The following is a 20,624-nucleotide window of genomic DNA, read 5'->3' on the forward strand; positions in this document are numbered from 1 at the left end:
ACAGTGAAACACTATGTAATGAACAGGTTCAGCATTCTTTATAATTTAAATTAAATAAGTTTTAGTTGACTATAGATGTTATGCATACAAATTTGATGTAACTGGTAGTTTAAACCCATTTATAGAAGATTAATTCTGGGATATGTGGGCATTTTTTGAGGTTGGATTTGTTTGGTGTTTTTTTTGTTGACATTTTTTAGAGGCTTATGTCTTGCTGGAAAACAAGTTTAACAGAAAACCTTCTGGATGATAAGGTTTCTGTTGGCAGACCAGGAAGATTGCAGCCTAGGAGGAGCTCTGCAGGGGGGAGAAGTGTGGGGAGGAAGGCCTTAGACAGGTTAGAGATCCTCTGCCTGTAGCCATTTCCATGACAGGGTTCTCTAAAGTTCATGCCAGTTGTGGAAAGTATTATGGCCTAAACTCCTTTATTTTTAAATGGCAGCAGAGGCCACTTTATGAAGTGATATAACACTAGCAGTAGAAATCATCAATCAAGAGATAACTAACTGTTGTTTTCCCCTTCACAGTCAGCTCCTTCTCTCTTTCTTAAGAGTAATTTTGAGTATTTAAGAGGCAATTACCGTAAAGCTGTTAAGCTTTTAAACAGTGCCAACATCGCTGAACATCCAGGCTTCATGAAAACAGGTAAAATAAACCCCCCTTCGCTCTGCAGGTACTTCAATGTCTAGTACAATAGGACTACTTGCTGATATCAATTTTAAGGATATTAATGATTACTTAACAATGTCAGCACTGAAAGTCATGGGTTTATATGCTGGATGTGTTTCATCTTTCTTCTTGTACTCTTTCACATAACACTGTGAATTTTCATTGAACATTCTTCTACAGAAAGCCATGATTGTCCATGAAAATGGATTTATGAAGCTGTGTTATATTTACAAGGCTCATAATTGAGTCTCTTAATAAATAAATGAAACAAAAGGCAACTTATTAGATCTAGAACTGAGGCCTCTCTGGCAGTTTTCATGCTTAAATTTCTCTTTGATTTAAATTTTTTTGAAAGTTTTACTGTCACATAACTTCTTTGCTTTAGCTTTTTTGCACAGTATAATGTTCACTTAGTAGCCTTCCTAGGCTATGACTAAAATAATGTCTGTTTAATTTGCTAATGGTCTGGTTATTTGGATTTTTAGAGTGGTGGGTTTTTTTGGTGTGGTTTTTTTGTTTGGTTGGTTGGTTGGTTGTTTTGTTGTTGTTGTTGTTTTCTTTATTATTCATGTTAACCCTGTAAAACTTTAGTCACCAGCAGATAAGTGAAAAGTTCAATTTTTTTCTAATTTATTATTTAGAAAGAACCTCTCTGTGTTACCTGAACATATGTTTAGGAAGAAGAGTGCATTTCTTGCTTGTATGGTTGGCATAAATATATGTGTGTTATGAGACACAACACCCTCATCCATTAACATTTCACTGAAAAGTGTGTTTAATAGACTGCCATTACATGGTGACCCATGAGAAGGTGGTTGGAGCATTTCATGGGGTTTAGCAACAACTTTCACTTTCTGAAGATGATCCTTTGTTGTTTTCTCAGGTGAATGCTTAAGGTGCATGTTCTGGAACAATCTTGGCTGCATCCACTTTGCAATGGGAAAGCACAATTTAGGAATTTTTTACTTTAAGAAAGCCTTGCAAGAAAATGATAATGCATGTGCACAGCTGGGAACGGGCAGCTCAGATCCAGGTAAGCAAGAGATTAAAATAGATGGTGGAAGAGGGGTTGGCAAATCTAGGAAATAGAGAACAAAAAGTTGGAATAATTATCAGCAAAATTCCCCTTCCATCTCTTTGTGGAGGGCAGGGTAAGAGGGGTGCGAATTTTGATTGTAACCTCCTGTAAGAATACAGTTGCTGTTGCCAGAAATACATGATGATGATGATTAAATATGTTCTTTATTTTTTTGTTTTTCTTGATGTACCATGGTGCTGGGATGGTTACTTCTCTTGTTTATAGACTTTGTCCATCAGTTAGGGAAGTATAACCAAAAAAAGGTTTTGTGACCTATTTTGCATAGGTTATTTATAGTCCTGCTGACAATGTGTAGGATCATCAGGGCATGAAGGATGCCTTCTCCATATTCTGGGTAACCAGGTCTCCTGTTTCCTTGTGGAGTGGGGGCTCACACTATCCCTGGTCTTCCTTTTATCACCCACCTACCTATGGAAGATTTTGTTGTTGCCTTTGATGTCCCTGGTCAGATTTAATCCTGTCAGGGCTTTAGCTTTCCAGCCTGATCCCTGGTTACTCTGTTTCTCTGTATTACTCCTAGGCTACTGGTCCTTGCTTATACCCTTTGTAGGCTTTCTTTTTGTATCTGAGTTTGTCCAGGAGCTGCTTGTTCAGGAGGCCTCCTGGCATGTTTGCCTGACTTATTTGTTGGGATGCATCACTCCTGAGCTTGAGAGAGGTGATCTTTGAATATAAATCAGCTTTCTTGGGCTCCTCTTCATTCTGGGCTTGATCCCAAGGTATTCTATCAATTAGACCCCTGAAGATGCCAATGTCTACTTGTCTGAAGTCCAGTGTAGTGAGCTTGCTGTCCTAAAGATCTTTAACTCTACTATTTAATGGTCCCAACCAGCCCCTCCTTGTTGGTGAGAATGAGGTCCAGTATAGGACCTGTCCTCATTGGCTCCTTCAACATTTGGAGAAGGAAGTTATCATAAACATATTCCAGGAATCTTCTGGATTGTTTATGGCCTTCTGTGTTGTCCCAGAGAACAGGACCAGGGCTTGTGAATGTGAGACCTATGCCATCTGACTATAGAGGGCCTCATCACACAGTCTTCATCATTTCATGATGAAGTTACAATTGTTTTAATTTCTTGGTTTCTTTAAAATATACTCACAATCGGGCATTTTATTGTTTTTCCCATTTCTCTCCGGACCTAAGTGCGGCCTTAGGTATTAATGTGAAGACAGAAAGCATTTTATGCTTGTTAACAGCAAAGCGGTTTTCTTCTCGAATCTGTATTCTCTAGAATGTGTGTAGATGTGTATTCTCACAAATCTGGGAATCAGTATTACTGTGTAACACTTAGCTTCTGTGATAAAGAATGTATGAGGTTAGCATTTAATGTACTTCAATCTTTATTAAGAATACAATTAATTTGTCTTTGAAATAAGTTTTGGTATGAAAGAAATTTACAATTCTAAGGGAGGCTACTGGATTTTAGCAATGGGAGAGGGGGTTTTGGTAGCTTTGGGATGTTTCTCACAGCTTTCCTCTTAGAGTATTGTGCTCTCTTGAGCTGCTCATCTAATATGATGTAATCCTTTTCTGCAGGTAAAAAATTTTCAGGGAGACCCATGTGTACACTACTGACTAACAAACGATATGAGTTGCTGTATAACTGTGGAATTCAGCTCTTGCACATTGGCAGGCCCTTAGCTGCCTTTGAATGCCTGATTGAGGCAGTCCAGGTTTATCACTCAAACCCTCGTCTGTGGCTGAGAATAGCAGAATGCTGCATTGCTGCCAATAAAGGGGTAAGTAGCTTTGGAAAATTCTTCTAAAGAATGGCATATGGTTACAAAAATCTAGAACTAATAACCTACAGTTAAGATGGGTATTTTGAAGGCCTGATGTTGTAACACTTCTGTAAATCCAGATTAATTATTTCTTGTGTATATGTATTTTTATCTTTAATCTGGAGCTGCGACAGGTGAAGGGAACTCTTTGCATGTAGACTTTTTCTCTTCATGCAGTCAAAGTTCACCTGAAGTTTCATTGTTTCCTCCTCACTCACTGTCACTAGAGATTAGAGCAGAGTGAAACTTTGTAGTGTGGGTAGCCTGAAGGTGACAGAGGCTGAGGAAGCAGAGATCAGCCTTCTCCATCCTGAAGCTGTTGGGATCACACCTGCTGGGAAACTGAATCTCTAATTGCTGAGTCTTCACCTTATTCTCCTGGCAAAGTTGGTGGAAACCTGCTGATGGCAGGCATATTGCATGTCCTCTGGGACATCTTGTTTTCAACCTGTTGATCCATGTATGTTTAGGATAAATCCATATGATTAAATTTCCAGGGCTGAGGACAGGAGTGTTTCTTCTTAGAAGAAAAAATTGCACCTAAATAGTACATCTGTGAATTAAGATACACTGTTCTTGATTCCCTGTAAAACTGTAATTCACCCCTTAAGTGTGGGGGAGTGATGATGGAATCTGTAATTGCATGATCCTATGCAGTTATTCCTGCAGTATGCCCATTTCACTCCTTTACCCAGGATGTGTGGGATGAATTGAACAGCTATATTCACTCTATTTTCTCCCCAACCCTGAATTCTGTTTTTCCTCTCTGGATGGCCTTTGTACATTTATTCACTGCACTGTCCAAATCCAAAATTAATAACTTTTCCCTTGGGAATTTGAATAATACTCAATATTTCGGTGTCTCTATTTCAGAGAATTTAAAGATACAACTTTATAGGAGAGGTTTGCTTGTATATTGATTTCAGAGGCAGAGCACTGAAGATTCAAGAGTGTTGGGTCAAAACTGGACTGACTGTGATTCTGTGTGTGCTACTTGTCAGATTGCTGGAGTTTTATAAAGCATGGCAAATGCAGGAAGAACAGTTTTCTTCAAACTAGTTTTGCAATTTTCTGTATCCATCCTACTGGGCACAAGGCACACATAGATAAAGAAGACACAGCTTTTCACTAGAGATGATCATATGAGTATGAGAGTGGATTAGCTTAGGTTTTGTGGCAAAAATCCAGAGCTAGGATTCCATTTACAAGGACAGTGTTTAGAAGTCTGGAAAAGGGAAATACACATCCTTATGGGGCACTTCCCTATTTACTGCAGACTAGCCAAAGTAAATTATGCCAGGTTCCTGAGGCTTTCTTCCTGTACAGTTATGATGATGTGTGGAGAGCTTGAATTCATGTCAAAAAACCAGCTTGTTCCCTAAATCTGTAATCTTAAGAGAAAAAATCAACTTTGGATGCTATTAATATTAAAGGCAAAGAGAAAGTGGTTTTGAATTGTTAGATTTGCAACATGACAAGTGAAGCCTTAAGGTCAATAATATGTTTAATTTGACCTTGTAACTCAATTTGCAGTAATATTCCTTTATATCTAAGCATGGATTCGTATTTATGCTCTGAACACCATACAGAAAAGCAATTTCACTGCAGCTGATTTTCACCTGCTTTAGTATTTTAATTTATAGAATACAAATGGAAGAAGATTCCCTTTTAAACACCTGCATTTCAAATACCTTTTTTGAAATATGTGCTTCATATCCAAACTCAGTGTTTTTAATTTGGCAGTAAATGCTACTCTGTCAATATTTTTACGATCGATTCTGATAAATTTTTTGAAAAGTGATAACTACTGAAAGTCTAGATTTAGGATAAGTTTTTTCTTAAAACTGCAACTCTTCATCACTCACTAAACTTAACAATGAAGTTATGATGGCTCATGGTGAAACAGCCAAACAAACCTCAGTAAACATGGTGTAGAGATAATTCTTGGGACTGACAATTAGGGTACTTTAAGTTCATTTGACCCCTGAATGTGTCTGCATACCCAACAATCCATTAAACAAGTTAATTTAATGTATCTTTGCATATGTTGTTGTTCAGCTTTGTGCTCCCCATGGAACAGTTTGGGAGCAGCTTTTCCAAAGAGCATGATGAGTGCTGTGTAAGCAGGGAGAGAAGATGGCAAGCGTTACAGTGCCAAGTCTGAATGTTATTTGGCAGATCAAATTATTTCTTTTTAGATATCTTGTCAGTTCTTTTAATATGACTTGGTTCATTGTTCTTTTGCTTTCAAAACAGAGGAGAAACTAGGTCAGTAGGCTATCAGACAAGCTGTCAGAACTAATCTGTGCTTACACTGTGTGCAGTAAAACCCCTCTGCAACACAAAGACAATAGAAGGTGCCTGATCCTTCATTGTACTTTAGATTTAAAACTGTATCCATTATTCTTATATTTGAGCAGGGTTCAAGGTCTTCTTTCAGCCTTCACTTATTTTGTCAAGCTCACATTCAATAGCCTTGATATTTAAGCTTTTTTTTTTCCTTTTTCCTTTTAGACATCAGAACAAGAGACTAAAGGTCTTCCCAGCAAAAAGGGGATTGTGCAATCAATAGTAGGTCAAGGCTACCACCGTAAGATAGTCCTAGCATCCCAGTCCATACAGAATGTTGTTTATAAGTGAGTATGTTTCCCATGGGTTATTTATTTTATTTTTATGGCTTTGTTAAGGATATATATATTTGTTTATCAGAGATTTTAAAACTGTTGTGGAATAACCATTCTTCATGTAGTGAAGAGAGGCATGCTAAAATTCTTGGTGAGTTTTAAACATCATTTTGTGCCTCCTCTGTGATAGCCAGCAGAGGGCCTAACTGTGTGTTTATTCTAAGTAAGATGAACATTAAAGCTTAAAATTTGTGTATCTGAAATTTTTATTTTCAGATAGCTAAATCTGTCCTCTTTTTCTCACCTATATAAAAAATACTTTTTTCAGTAATCCACTTTAGAAAACTGTAGGAAGAATCTAGTTGCTCTGTTATAAAACTTCAATACGTGAAATCAAGAAATTATGTGGTTGAATCTATTTGGGCATCATGATGTATTTTCAATATGTAAAAATATCAAGATACTACATCCTCATAAATTAAATTTGGTATATTAAAACGTTATTTAGAATTTTTAGAGGGAAGTTTTCTCTGCATTCAGATATTTCTGGAGCTCTGCTTTCATTTTTGATTTAGTAGGATTGCTACTCATTGATCAACTCCTGTGTCTCTTTCAGTGATGGGCAGTCCTCAGCAATACCTGTAGCCAGCATGGAGTTTGCAGCAATTTGTCTAAGAAATGCCTTGCTGCTACTGCCAGAAGATCAACAGGAGCCCAAGCAGGAAAATGGATCTAAAACTAGTAATCAGCTGGGGGGAAATACAGAAAACACTGAAAGCAGTGAAGCATGCAGGTAAACAGGATTGAATATAAACCTTTCTTTTTGTCCAGAGTAACTCTGGGCCCACAGTCTGTGTCTGCTGCTTACCTTGTTTTGCCAGCAGAAAAAGAGAATATATTTGTAAATTCTCTTAACAGTGGTGGCCTGTTCAAGGAAATTGTTTAGTTGCTTGTTGTTTTAATTTAAGAATAAAATACTGAGTTGATTCCTCCCATCTCTAACAACTTTTATTAAATTAGACAGTGAAATTATTTTTTTCCCCTTGGCCATCTTTTTTTCTGTGCTGCAAATGTTATGTTTTCCCACACCCTCCTGCTGTGCATATTGGTATTTCTCTAATTGTAAGTGAAGTTTCACATGTTACAGTGATTTTGTGTGTGTGCACACGTGTGCCATGTATTTGATTCAATGTATGTATGAATGTCTGGAAACTCAGTTGTAAACATTTCCTCATGATCAGATTTGACATTCATCAGCCCTAGTTATGCTTTGTTGTGTTTGCATTAAAATGGGAAACTAGATTTAGACAGTAAGTAGGAAAGCATGGAGCTATTGCTTAATAAATCACATTTTGCAGACAAGGATTTAAGAAAAATCTTTTTTGTCAATAAAGTTTCAGAAAAAGTAGCTTGTAGACAGTGTATGTTAAAGGAAGGTGGTTTAATTTATTGCATCACCTCATACATTCTGTACTTCCAGAATAAGAGTAACTTTTGATCATAGTCTGCACTTCCATTAAAGGCCATTTTGGAAATGTTACAATAACTCATCTGGAAAAAGTGTCAGTGGTAGAACTTGAACCTTAGAGAGTAATGAAAAAACACACTGGTTTTGTCAGACCAGGGTACAGATAAATGTTAAGAAAAGATCCATTTGTCACAAGGCAGGATTTACTGCACACATACTGTGTTGTGTAGGCACAAGGTGCATCCTCATATGCTAAGGTTGTCTGGAGCTAGGCTGTGCCTGGGGGTCAGTGGCTGTTACTGTTACAGCAATATTTGAAAGCTGTTCCCTAAAATCTTGTTTTTCCAATTACAGTCTATCTTGTGAAGTGACCAAATGATTTATGAAAGTCCGAGGGGGGAGGGGGTGATTGTGGGTTTTTATTTTTGTTTGGTTGGTTGCTGTAGGTTTTCTTTTCTATTTCTCTGTACTAAGGTTGGAGGTTCTCTGGCACGTATGTATACAGCTGATTGAGATGAAGCTTCTCTGGTTTAAATGGGACTTCAATTACAAGCTTTTGGGGTTCACTAAGGGGCAGTGATGAAAACAAAATGGTGGCCCATACTCAGACAATACCTCCTTTTTATTTTATTTTTATTGGGGTAGTTTTTGTTTATTTTTGTAGGAGTGAGGAAAGGAAAACATGTCCTGTATGGGAAGATCCTTTGCTACCTTCTGCTTTCAAAACCAGATGCTTCTTCAGCTGAAAAAAAGCTAAAGAAAGGACTCCCTCATATCTCCCAGTAGTCATTGCCAATTTCAAAATATCCAACAAAGGAGGCTGTTCTTGAATTTCTGTGTCACATTCTGAAAGGTTCTCTAAGGATTTGTTCCTTCTGACAAGGGAACCTCTGTGAGAGACCAGTAAAACATACAAGGCATTTGAAGAAAATCACACTAATTGAACAGGATGGTTTTAAAGCAAATCCCACTAATTGAGCAAGCTGACTCTTAAGGCAGATTCTTCTCTTATTCATAAGAAAACAGTGAATACTTTTAGTGGTTAAGGGTATTTTTTAAAACTACTTTTTGGTAAAGGCATGAAGTATATACTCTGCAGCAGTATTGAGTATGGATTTCCTTGGAGTTTTCTGTTGTATGTTTTGAATGTTGAAGTTATTTTACCTATTTGTAATAGACAGACATTAAGTTCTTGTTAAGCAGATACATTTAGTGTCGATTCTGAATTTTCTTTTAAATCTTTTTCTAGACCTTGGTCTCTCTCTGCCAAGATAGCATTAGCTATCTCTTCAATTCTCATTCCAGAAGGAGGTTCTTTGAGCTTATTAGAGGGTGACGTTTCATACTTCTTAAATAGAATGAATGGTCCCCAAAAAACCCAGGTGTAACTTTTTAGAAAGTGGAATTTTATTTGGAAAAAGAAGAAAAAAAGGGAAAAGGAGACATTTTGTAATATAGGGTAGCTAAAAGTCTAAAGGAAGCTGTAGCACTTTGTGGGTTATCTTTCTAGAATATTTATGTAACTAGTTTTTAAGATGTCTAGAGAGAAAACTAGTTTACTGCTTTTCTTGCAGGCTAAAAGAAGAAAAGCTACAAATGCAGCAAATTCTGTGTCCCTCCAGTTAAAAATGTTTATCCTACACTGAACTTCAAAAATAGCTCAAGGCTGTGAAGAATGGTGTGGGTTGTTTGGTCTGCCAGTCAAATCCTTTCCAGCAAGTGTCCCACTTCTTCCTTCTCAAATAGAATGGTTAGGATAAGAACATGTGCCTCAATCTCTCATAACAATTCTCTCTTTTTTAGACTTCAGAATCTTTTATGTTCTTTTAAATGGAGTGAATAAATTCACTGAGAATTTTTAAACTGCTTATTATAATAATACACTGTTTTTATTCTAGCAATAAAAGTCACGAAGGGGATAAATTCATTGCAGCTCCTCCCTCTTCACCTTTGAAGAAACAGGAATTGGAGAATTTAAGGCAAGTAAATAATATAAAATATCCGCCATTAAACAAGCCTCTTCCTTAATTGTGATTCCTAGGGTTTTGTGGATTTTTGTAGATGTTGAATTGTAGCTGATAATCTTTTTTTTTTTTTTTCAAATGTATGTGCTTCCTTTCTGCTGGGCTTTGAATCTGAAAGAAATAGAATCCATCCAGAATTTCACCTTAGGTAGATCAGTCTGTTTGATCCCAGTATTGTAAGTTTGGCCTTTCATATTGGGCAAAGCTGAAAATACCAAGTCAAATAAGGACAAATCTAAAAACCTGAGAATGGCTGTTGGCATTGGTGGAAGGGGATGGAAATTACTCTATATACGTTTTCCCTTGAAAGCCACAATAAGGCTAGTTTGGAATTCAGTCCCCACATTATATGTTTGTTGGATGGGAAAAATGAAAATGGAAAGCAGGATAGTTGCTTTTACCAATGAGAATGGTGTTTGTTTCAGCAGGAATAAATCCGGTTTGTGTAAAATAGAAAGCAAAAATATCTCTCTTCAGGCATTTGACTTTCTCACAATAGAAAAACAGATAAAATTTCACTGTAGATTTCTTATGTGTTCTCAAAGATCCTTAAACTGCTTGTTCAGGAAGTCTGAGTGTTCTCCAGATAGAATAACTCATATGTGTGTAAATAAGTCTCCTGTTATCTGGAGCCTCTTTACTTTTCCCCAACAAGATTACCATTTACTGGCAATGTTAATTATTTCAGGTGGCTTCCAGCCTGTTGAAAATCTCTTACTATAAAGCTTGCACCTGTTTAGAAAAAAGCAATCTGTTTTAAGTTTCCATTATGGACCAAGCATACAGTAATTTCCCACTTGAACTCTTAGGTAAACATTCTGTTTCAGCCTAACCCCAGGTAACCTATGTTTTATAATGACCAGCTTAACCTTTCCTTTGCTCCACTACATGTAGCAAATCTTCTTGTACTCATTTAAAAGCACTTCAGGAAGAATCTGTGAGGCGACATCAATTATTTATTCTGAAGTGGTACAAGAGTGTGCTACTTGAAATAGAACATGCTGGATTAAAACCAGTGATGTGGGTTGCTTGTGGGTTTTGTGGGTTTTTTCTCCTCCTGGCTGTTGGAAATGTGGCTGCCACATGTCAGAATTACACGGTGTCACTTTGTGATTTTATTTTTTTTTAATACGTAGTCTTATCTTTCACAATCAGCTGTTATCTACTGATGAAATCTGACAACATGTCAGGAAAAACTTAGCAGTTCAGCAAGAAGTGAGCTGCTTCTGGTAAAGAACTTCATATAAGGAAAGGAAAAGCATTTATTTATTCCCCCCACCACATGCTTTGTTTTAATCTAGAGGACTACACATTCCTAGAAAGTGATTCTGCTGAAACTGTTTCTAAGCTTCTGGAGATGTGAATAGCAAAATACATTGCACTCAAATAGTAGTCTTGTATTTTTACATTGTAATTGGTAAATTCCTGTAGCCTTGCTCACTAAGGAGCTAAGTAAGAAAATAGAAATTCTTGTTGAGTTGGGGGAAAATTAAGAAAAAAAAATTGTGGATGTTGTCAAGGATTGTTCTAAGGAATAATCCTATTCAGTTTTTTCTCTGAGTTGAAAAACCTCTTGCTTCTAGAACTGGAAAGGGACTGTGAATGCTTTTTTTGGATGACTTTATACAGTTCCACATCCTTGTAAGAGTTCAAAATGCCTGACTTACCTTGGCCCCCAAACGATTTTTAAAAGCTAAAATTACCATCTAGAATAGGTTTACATGTCCTACATATGGCTTGATACTTCTGCAAGAATTGGTTGAGTGGACTATTCTCATAATAAGCAGTAACTCAATTGCAGGGTTTTAAAAGCAACAAGCAGTAGTCTGAGGACACCAATCAATGCTAAGAATTTATGCATTGGCAGTAGAAACTCCAGCTTTTTCTTCTGAGTTTCTTCTAAACAATTTTCCTTGCTGTTTCTCACCCTTGGACAAACCAATTCCCCTGCTCTGTATGTTCCACATTCCACAACCACCTAACATTGTTTGGATACATCAAAAGAAAAGTTCTGGTAGACCACAGCACTACATTTTGTGGATTTTATTGTAAAATTTTGTGGATTTTATTGTAAAAGTTGAGATGGACAGCAACAGACCTTATTCTAGTCTTTCTTCCTAGATTGAAGGTCTTCGTGTGAGAACCTTAATTTTCCCCCTCAAAGCAGATAAAGGAATAATTTGGTCATTTGTTTTCTCCACACTTAGCCAGTTTTGCCTCAGTTATCTATTTAAAGGTCGCAGTGGTCTGTTTGGCCCTGTCATGATAATAGAAGCTTACAGTGATCATCACCCATAGCTGCTTCACTCTCTTCTTCCTCACTCTTAGTCACTGTGTAGTTCCTCCCCATCTCCCTTTTGCTGGTGCTGATTTTCCCCATGGAATAAGCATAGTCTGCATTCTGTATTTCTTAATATTTTGTATTGTTTGCCTGTGTTGAAACATAAAAAGTAGATAGTTTGTATCCATTGTTGGGTTTAGCTATTTGAGATTATTTCAGATTGGTGACGTTCTCTTAATGGTTTAGAAGTGTCATTTGTGGTGCTTTCATGCTAAGTTTTGAAGAAATGGATTTGTTCTGGCCTGCCATTTCCCTCGGAAATAAGGCAAGTCAGATGTGGAGTTTGGGTTCCATAAACTTACAGTCTGTGTGGGCTGACAAATCCTGTTGCCTAGACCTACACAAGAGGCTGTTTGACATAATCTGGCAGTTTAAAAAAACATTTTTCTTTTTCCTAGTGCAAAGGCAGTTTTATTTCGGGCATGCGGAGGCTCGGTGATGCTGGAAGTCTGCCGTGCTCAAAGGCGACCTGTGGAGTTCTGTCAGAATCCTGACCGGGGTGAAAAACTAGTTTGTCTTTTCCCTTGTGGTGCAATTCTTCTGCTCCGCTTGGCTGTCAGCTCTCCTGAGCGTTTGGTTCAGCCAACTCAACAATGGAACCAAGTGCAAGAACACAACTGCAGGGCAGGAGACCTGAATGTTTGCCTCCTTAAGATGACTGTTGCTGAAGGCTTTTGCCCAAACAGTGGCTAATGCTTTGAGCAGAGGAGTAGGTTTCATCCTGTTGTGTGATTTGAGCGTGTGTTGTGTTTGAAATTTACACTTGCAAAAATAAAAATAGGCTTTAAAAAAGTTGTGGGAAGTGTAAGACACATTGATGGGAAGGGCAGTAACAACCAACTCTGCAGGCCCTGACTTGAGTCCAAGGGTATTTTGCTGGTGACAGCATCTCTGCTGATTTAAAAAGCTGTACTTCCTTGAGGCAGAGACAAAAAGTGGTTAGTTAGAAGCAGGCTGTTATTACAGAGATTTTGTTTCCCTATTCCATCCCCCTCCCCAGTCACAACCTTTCAGAAATATTTTAGGTTTGGGACTTGAGCTGGGGAAGCTTTCCTCTCCCTCTCTCAAGCTTTTGTATGTGTTCAGATTTGATGTGACATCTGGGCACGGTGGAGAGGAAGTGGGGGGTAGGGGGAAACACTGGAGAAGTTTCTTATCCTGCTTGTGCATAATTAAGGAGCATGCCTCCTGGGAAAGGGGAATAAATGCACCCCAGGTCCTGCCATGAATTACATGACTTACTGCTGGACCGAAAGTGGGCTTGACAGTTGCCAGAAGGTTGGCGCAGTAACAGCCCGCCTACCAGCGGGAGAGCCAGCGGCTCTCCTCCCATCGCTCCCGATGTGAGACCCCACTCAGAGCATCCACTTGTCCTCCCTGGAGAAGAACAGAGTCCTGCTCACAGCAGGGTGTCGTGGGCAGAGCCTTGTGCCCTAAGGACAAGGCAGCCTGCACTGAATGATGTTTCACCAAGTGGAAAATATCCCCAAGAACGGTGTTGGGAGAGGGGGGCAGTTATTACAAAGTGTGAAGCTTGGCCTAATGATGGCGTCCTGATGTGGGGTTATTGTTTGAAGATGGAAAATGTGAGTAGTTCAGATTTCATTAGAAGAACTGCCAGAGATTTTCTGGTTTTGGAAAGATAAGCAAGTCTGTGATGGCAACAAAATGCCATGGATCAATTAGAGTCTTGGCACTGGGTTACAGCCCTCAATTGAACACAAAACTGGAAATGCCAAATTCTCCAGCCCTTGTCTCCCTGTGTGCAGACATTGTACAATAGAAGAGTGAAGTATGTAACACATTAATTGATAGCTACTGTGTGTCTTACAGCAATCTAGAAATCTGCTACTATTCTCTACAACAGAAGATAAGGACAGAGGAGTACAAATTAGAGTGCAAGGCAAGACCAGTAACAGGAATGTGAGAAAGGGAAACTGTACATGAGAAAAATGACACATGGTGAAATCCATCTTGTTGTCTGTTATTTATGATGAAAACTGCAAAATTTTACTGAGCACACCATGGTGATCCTTGGTTTATATTGGTAGGACAATTGAGCCCATAAATAATGAAAACTCTACTTCATAGTTAGATGGGAAGTCATTGAATGTTTGATTTATTTCTTTAGCACTAAACAAAGAAAATTTAACAGGTGTATTTGGAATCAGAGAATTCTCCAATTAACATATTGTCTCTCTCCCCCTCTTTTTTTTTTTTTTTTTTTTTTTTTTTTTTTTTTTTTTTTTTTTTTTTTTTTTTTTTGTCTGTTTCCTTCCAGGTGCTCGATCCTTGCATGCAGTGCTTACGTGGCTCTGGCTTTGGGGGATAACCTTATGGCATTAAATCATGCAGACAAACTTCTGCAGCAACCAAAGCTCTCAGGGTCTCTTAAGTAAGTCTGATGGGGCAATTTCTTCTTTCTCAGCCCTGTTTTTTGCTTGGCCTGCTCCTGTTCTTGTTGAAGCCCTGACTAAATGTCCATTGACACACAGGAACATGAATTCCCTCCTTTGTGTATGAATTCCATGTAATCTGGAATCAATTGCTGCTTTTGTTGCTGTTTCTCCAGCTCTGGGTTCCATGCAGCAGCAGGACCATCAGGTTCTCTGTCGTAATTCACTGTGGGGTTGCATATGCTTGGCACAGCACAAGGGGCAGGGATATGCAGCTGTGGGTAGCCGACATCAGCCCAAACCACATAGCTGAAAGATTACTTATGAAACTACAGCCTCAGAGAGAAAGGTTTGCTCCATCACTCAGGGTAACACATCTTGTGTGTGCAGGACTGTCAGTTCACCTGCTACTGCTGCTTATATAGGTTCCATTCTTCAGTTTCTCTTGTTCACCTCTCATTCAGCACTGTATTTTTTGAAGGATATTCCAAGCACATTCTTTTTCTACCTACCAGTTCTCATACAGCTCTATAAATTCAAAAAAAGACAACTTCAGTCCTGTCCTTCTGACACCATGCATTTAATGCACAGGATAAAGCGGTTTTTACAGTTAGTAATGTTTTTCAAAGCTAGTAGTGTATTTGTGAAAAGCAAGGTAACTTGTGCTTATTTTTATATGCTGACTCCATGCTATAAACTGGTCCATGCCAATTAAATTCTTCGGCTCCTGTTCTTCACACTACTCCAGGAGCTCATCCTTTTGCACAGTCATTGTATTAGCAAGATCTTTGAGGAGTTTGCAAGATAACACATAGTTTTGTGTTACTGTTATGTAATGAAGGAAATAATAGGTCTTTTGCAAAGACAGAGAGGTGTGTATCTTGGTCCCAGGAAAATAGGTGCTTTATTTTTATTGAATGTAAAATAATGTAACACTTCAAACTGTAGTTAATATCCATATTCTGGGGTGTTTTTTCTTAATTCTCTGAATAAAGCCTCACCAATGTACTTTCTCTGTAGAATGGCAACTCCTATGCATGGATGAATTGTCATTATTCAGGTGTGGATTTTTTTATAACTTCGGTGCCTAAAAGCAGTAAATGGTAGAATTGAGTATTATGACAATGCCTTATGAGCAAGTTAACTTCCATGCAGGTGTTCCCAGTACTAGTTCCCATGTGCTCACATTAAAGACTGCATTGTTTGTCTCACATAACAAACTGTGGGGATTGCTGTGCTGACATTTGTACCCTGACCCTTTGCTGTTGTAGGTTTCTTGGGCATTTGTATGCAGCAGAAGCTCTCATCTCTCTAGACAGAATATCTGATGCCATCACTCACTTGAACCCTGAGAATGTCACTGATGTTTCCCTTGGGATCTCTTCAAATGAGCAGGATCAAGGTTAATGCATTTACACTTCATTATAACTGGTTATGCTTTCAACTGCCTTCCTGCTGTAACTTTCTAGACACAAATATAATGATGATTAAGACATCTTGTTTTAAGACCTGTAGGTTATTGCAGATGGGGGAGGGTGTTGTTTGTGTTTTTGTTGTGTTTTTATTTTCCTGGCTTCAGTTCCTACTTTGTGTTTGGTGTGTCTTTTCCTCGTTTGTCATTCCTAAGAGGCAGTTAATTCTGTAGCATTAATAGGACTGTATATTTTAATATTCTGACTTGTTTGAAGGAAGTTTTTGAAAGCTGCTTTTGTTAAATGTGCTATTATACTTAAGTTTGGGTTTTATACCATCTCTTCCAGCTTTCTGGTCTTTAAAACAGGCTTTGTCATACCACCAGTCTGCTTTAGTGAGATATAGGACTGGGGAGAACTTCGTTAATCTGTGTCTTAGTCTTTTTGTTGGGAGTGTGTATTCTCTAAGAGGAAAGTACTTCAGAACCATCTGTATAGTGAAGTCTACAGCAGCTCTGATTCCAGTGACATGCCAGCAGTTTAAACTTCACTGTACTCATCTGCAAATCTAAAAGCACAGCACTGAAGATAGGAGGTCTTAAATAACATAAACTCTTTAGTAAACTGATCTGTTTTTCCTCTTTAATGTCAGACTGTGAAGAAAGCAGAAAATTTGTATCTTTGTATTATTTTTGTAATAACCTTTAAAAAAAGGTCACAGAACATGATGCATTTGTGTATTTGTTTTTTTCTTTGCAGGGTCTGACAAAGGAGAGAATGAGGCAATGGAATCTTGTAAGTACCAGCCACTGAATTCGGTAGAGTGCAAGAACGAACTTGGTCAGCTGGAATAAAAGTGTAAGAAAAAAGATTTTTTTTTTTTTTTTTTTCATTGCAGCTGGCAAGCAGACACCACAGTGTTACCCCAGTTCTGTCACATCTGCACGAACAATGATGTTATTTAACCTTGGAAGTGCTTACTGCTTGAGGAGTGAATATGACAAAGCTCGAAAGTGTCTTCATCAGGTATGAAAAACAAATCTCAAGGCAGCTTTAGGGACAAATGTACTTCCTTCAGAGTGCCATTCAGATCACAGCAAATTCTGGTGATTTCACAGCCCAAGCTTATTTGCAGACGCTGGTGAGATGGAGACTTTTTTTTTTGTCTTTATGAACAAAATAAAGACATTTGTCTTTGTCTTTTCTCTATCAGAAACAAAATTAATTCCAAATTTCTCACTTGTGTAAAAAGTTCATTACCACTATATGCAACATTTTATTTTCCTTAGGTCATATCAGAACAGTGTAAGATGACTGGGAAGCCTTTTCATGTTTTCTAAGTTTACTTGTTTGTTTGGTGTTTTGTGTGGTCTTTTCAATGTTCTAATAGTAATTGTTATAATTCAGAGGTTTTCTCCCTAGTCATTTAATAACTCATCATCAGAACTATTATCTTTAGGGTTGTGAGGACAAACTGCATTTCTGCTGGAGGTATACTCCTTGTCTGCCTCTTGTGCCAAGAATTCTCAAGTACTGCTTTTGAAATGCTGTCCCCACTTAGCCTGTGTCACATCACTTGGTCTTGCTCATGGCTGAGACCCATCTCTTTCAGTCACAATGTTTCTCTTTTTGCAGCCCCTCTTGTCTGTCAGGAAGACTGCTTGGATGCACTGTTGAGCTACAAACTCAAACAGCAGCTTCCAAATTACTTCACAGTAGTTGTGTATGGGAACAGATTCAAACTCTGTGAGGTTCTCAGATACTTAAGGCAGCTATCTATCACTTTCTCCTCCTGAGGCTTCTTATCATGGGACAGGTGTCTGTACTTGGGCTCTGTAACATCTGTGTTAAAGCCCAAAGGAGTGCAAGGCCACCCATGAATTCAAAATATAGTAGGGCTCTGCATCTACAATAAATTCATTGAGTTTATAGCTGAAAAATGGTTGTATATGGGAAGCTAATGCACAATACTTGTTAACTTTGTTTTCTAAACTTTGGAGCAGTGGAGGTTACCTTCTTCACCTGTCACCTCACCAGGAAACCATGCTAGGCTGGTCCAAGAAATTCAGATCCATATGAACATAAGCACACAGCAGATGGTCCTGCTAATTAGTGTGAAACAATCTTGCTATGTTGATAATCTTGCAGTCTCTCCTTGCATGCTTAAACCTGATGGAGTGTATGAGTTTGAAAAAATCTGGTCTTAGTTGATGAATTGTTGTTTAGTTTTGTTACCTAAGATGGTGGTAGCAATCTTGTCAAGGGGCACTTTCTTTGTGCTGGATCTTTCTCCTAAGCACTTTTTCTCTTTACCCTCTTCTTTTTCAATAAGGCTGCTTCGCTGATCCACCCCAAAGAGATCCCTCCAGAGGCCATCCTGCTGGCTGTGTATCTTGAATTGCAGAATGGTAAGTCGGAAAATGTTCCATCAGCCTAAGTTTGGGATACAAAGGGAGGAGGGCCGTAGTCATTATTCCTACTCTATATAGAGTTGTGCCAGTATTTGGAATGATATGGAAGTGAAGATGCACATACATGAATCCACAGCACTGTAAAATGGAGGCAGGGCTTAAAGGGCCCTGTATGTGCATTTTTACTTCCACAGTTTATTACCATCCTGTTCTTACTCCAGACCTCCTAAGCATTCATTCCTGAGCTGAAGTTTTCTGTCTTGGTGCAGAGGTTAGCAGTCTTGGATAGGCTCCGTAAAACTCTTGATGAGGTTTATACTATTAAGACGGTTTGAAAAGTTTTCTCCGTTAAAAGGAAACCACAATCCAAGTTTCCCAAAGAAGCTGTGTCAAAGCCTGCGTAGCAAGTATGGCAGCAAAGCTTTTAATACTGATAACTCTCTCTTCCACAATGCTTCTTTTGAAGGTTCACTTTGTTTGTATGAGGGGAAAGCTGTACATAATGGGGAACTGGAAAAGTTGCACTTGAATTCTGCAGTGTGAGCAGACTGGTGCAGCTGCTGCTTGAAGCTGTCATGGTTGCAGACCTGTGCCCCTTAGGGGCACTTCATATGCAAGTGTTATGAAATGTTCTGTGTGTCTGTTCCCCTTCAGTGGTGCTGTATTGCAGGCAGGCAGAGGATTGGAGCCTTTGCATTTTAAATTGAGACTTCTGCAAAGCTTTTCTTACAAAGATGTTTCTAAATAGGAATTTTGGAAACCTTTATTTCTGCAACAAAGATGTACAGAGCAGGAGAGTAGAAAGTGGGATTTACATCCCTCACCCTCTAAGTCTGTAACTAAAAGAGGCTAAAGACATTTTTTGTTCTATAAATGACAAATGGTGCATCTTTTCTGAAACTAAAACTTCAGGGAAAGAAAAGTATGAGGGAGAAATACTCTCCTCAGAACTCAGTGTCTTTTCTCCTGTACTTTTACAAGTTTAGTTTTTAACAAAGAATAAGTTTTCCACATATGTTGGTGGTTATGTAATAGACCATACACACAGTTGAAAATCAGATTTTTAAAAAAAAGTGTTTTATCCCCTTGGCATTCACATTGCTGTCTGCAATGTCACAATGTTGAGGGCATTTTGTGTGAGATCTAGCAGCTTATTGTGCAGCTGAAAGAGAGAAGAGGTGACCTTTGGGAAATTAGAAGGTGCTCTGGCATCTTCCAGCTCTGAGGTAAAAGCTTGATGTTTTCAGCTAAGAATAGGTGGACTCAATCAAAACTATTTTTTTTTTTTTCAAATTTCCTGTTGTCTACTGCTCTTCCTATCCATGCCAGCATTTCACTGGAGAGGAAGGACTGCTGGTGTACCTGGCCTGGGCCCAGGGCTGGCTCATCAGCTCTGTCCCTGAACAGTAATTCATGTCATAAAATGGTATTTTGGGTTTTTTTAATTGAAACTTGTCCTGTAGGTAACACACAGTTGGCACTCCAGATCATCAAGAGGAACCAGCTGCTCCCTTCTGTGAAAACACTCTCTGACATGCGGAAAAAGCCTGTTTTCCAGCCAGTCCACTCAATCCAGCCCATTCAGATGCCAGCTTTCACCACTGTTCAAAGGAAGTGAGGGTTGTACTTTAACCTGCTGCTGCCCTGATCATGGGGGTTTGAATTTTTGTATATTTTTTTAACCTAGAACACCTGACTACCCCAATTGCTGGAGTGTGTTTGTTTATGTAAATTTTTAATAAAAGACGTACACCAATATATTTGTTTTGTAAAGGTCATTTCATGAATGATAGGAGGTTGGTACCTGCTTTGAAAGGGAGGGGCAGTTTATTTACAGGAAAAAAAAGGGTTATCCAAGTGTGTAATTCAGCTCTTTTTGAAGAGAATGGAGGGGAGAGCAGTGAGTGGAGAGAACCATTTACCTGAACTAAAGTCCTGCAGTAGGAGCAGTAGAGCTGTTGGTGTTGGCTGCTGCACACACATGTGCCATGCTCTTCCTCAGTGAAGAGAGAACCTGTTTCTTTTGGCACTTTCTTTTGTGGTGTTTTTTTTTTCCCTCTGCCTGGTTTTCCTTTGCCCGGCAGAAAGGTGTAATGGTGCAGGCACAGAGGAAGCATGGGCCTGGCTATATGAAAAAGGTTGGGTTTGGAGTGGTTTTTTTGTAGGTTGGTTTTGTTGGTGTGTTTTGGTGGGGTTTTTTTGTGTGTTGTTTTTGTTTGGTTTTTTTTAGATATTTTTTGGGTGAGAACAGGGTAGTGGAGAGTGCAGGGGTTTGGGGGGAGTTGTGGCAGTTTTTTAATCTAGTTTCCAGTGTAGAAGAATACCACTGTCTTTAAAAAAAAAAAATCTGCCTTTTACTCAGAGGAAGATGGCAGCATAATCAAGGACCCTGTGGTTA

General features: G+C 38.6%; 1 protein-coding gene across 3 annotated transcripts in view; it reads left to right on the forward strand.

Annotated features, from left to right (window-relative positions):
* Window positions 1–19,982, forward strand: part of CNOT10 (CCR4-NOT transcription complex subunit 10) — a 32,463-nt gene extending 12,481 nt beyond the window's left edge. The window contains exons 8-19 of one of the 3 annotated variants that reach the window (XM_066320298.1): window positions 528–645; window positions 1,553–1,702; window positions 3,306–3,508; window positions 6,065–6,186; window positions 6,791–6,967; window positions 9,541–9,621; window positions 14,289–14,402; window positions 15,675–15,805; window positions 16,575–16,610; window positions 16,714–16,841; window positions 18,148–18,223; window positions 19,690–19,982. In XM_066320298.1, coding sequence (XP_066176395.1) covers window positions 528–645; window positions 1,553–1,702; window positions 3,306–3,508; window positions 6,065–6,186; window positions 6,791–6,967; window positions 9,541–9,621; window positions 14,289–14,402; window positions 15,675–15,805; window positions 16,575–16,610; window positions 16,714–16,841; window positions 18,148–18,223; window positions 19,690–19,844 — 1,491 coding nt within the window. In that variant the 3' untranslated portion in view covers window positions 19,845–19,982. Of the gene's footprint in view, window positions 1–527; window positions 646–1,552; window positions 1,703–3,305; window positions 3,509–6,064; window positions 6,187–6,790; window positions 6,968–9,540; window positions 9,622–12,405; window positions 14,084–14,288; window positions 14,403–15,674; window positions 15,806–16,574; window positions 16,611–16,713; window positions 16,842–18,147; window positions 18,224–19,689 lie in introns of those variants that run through there. The other 2 variants (XM_066320305.1, XM_066320313.1) reach the window with 2 other exon arrangements.
* The last annotated feature ends 642 nt before the right edge of the window (window positions 19,983–20,624 follow it).

The sequence above is a fragment of the Sylvia atricapilla genome, chromosome 1, assembly GCF_009819655.1.
Source record: "Sylvia atricapilla isolate bSylAtr1 chromosome 1, bSylAtr1.pri, whole genome shotgun sequence".
Lineage (NCBI taxonomy): Eukaryota > Metazoa > Chordata > Aves > Passeriformes > Sylviidae > Sylvia > Sylvia atricapilla.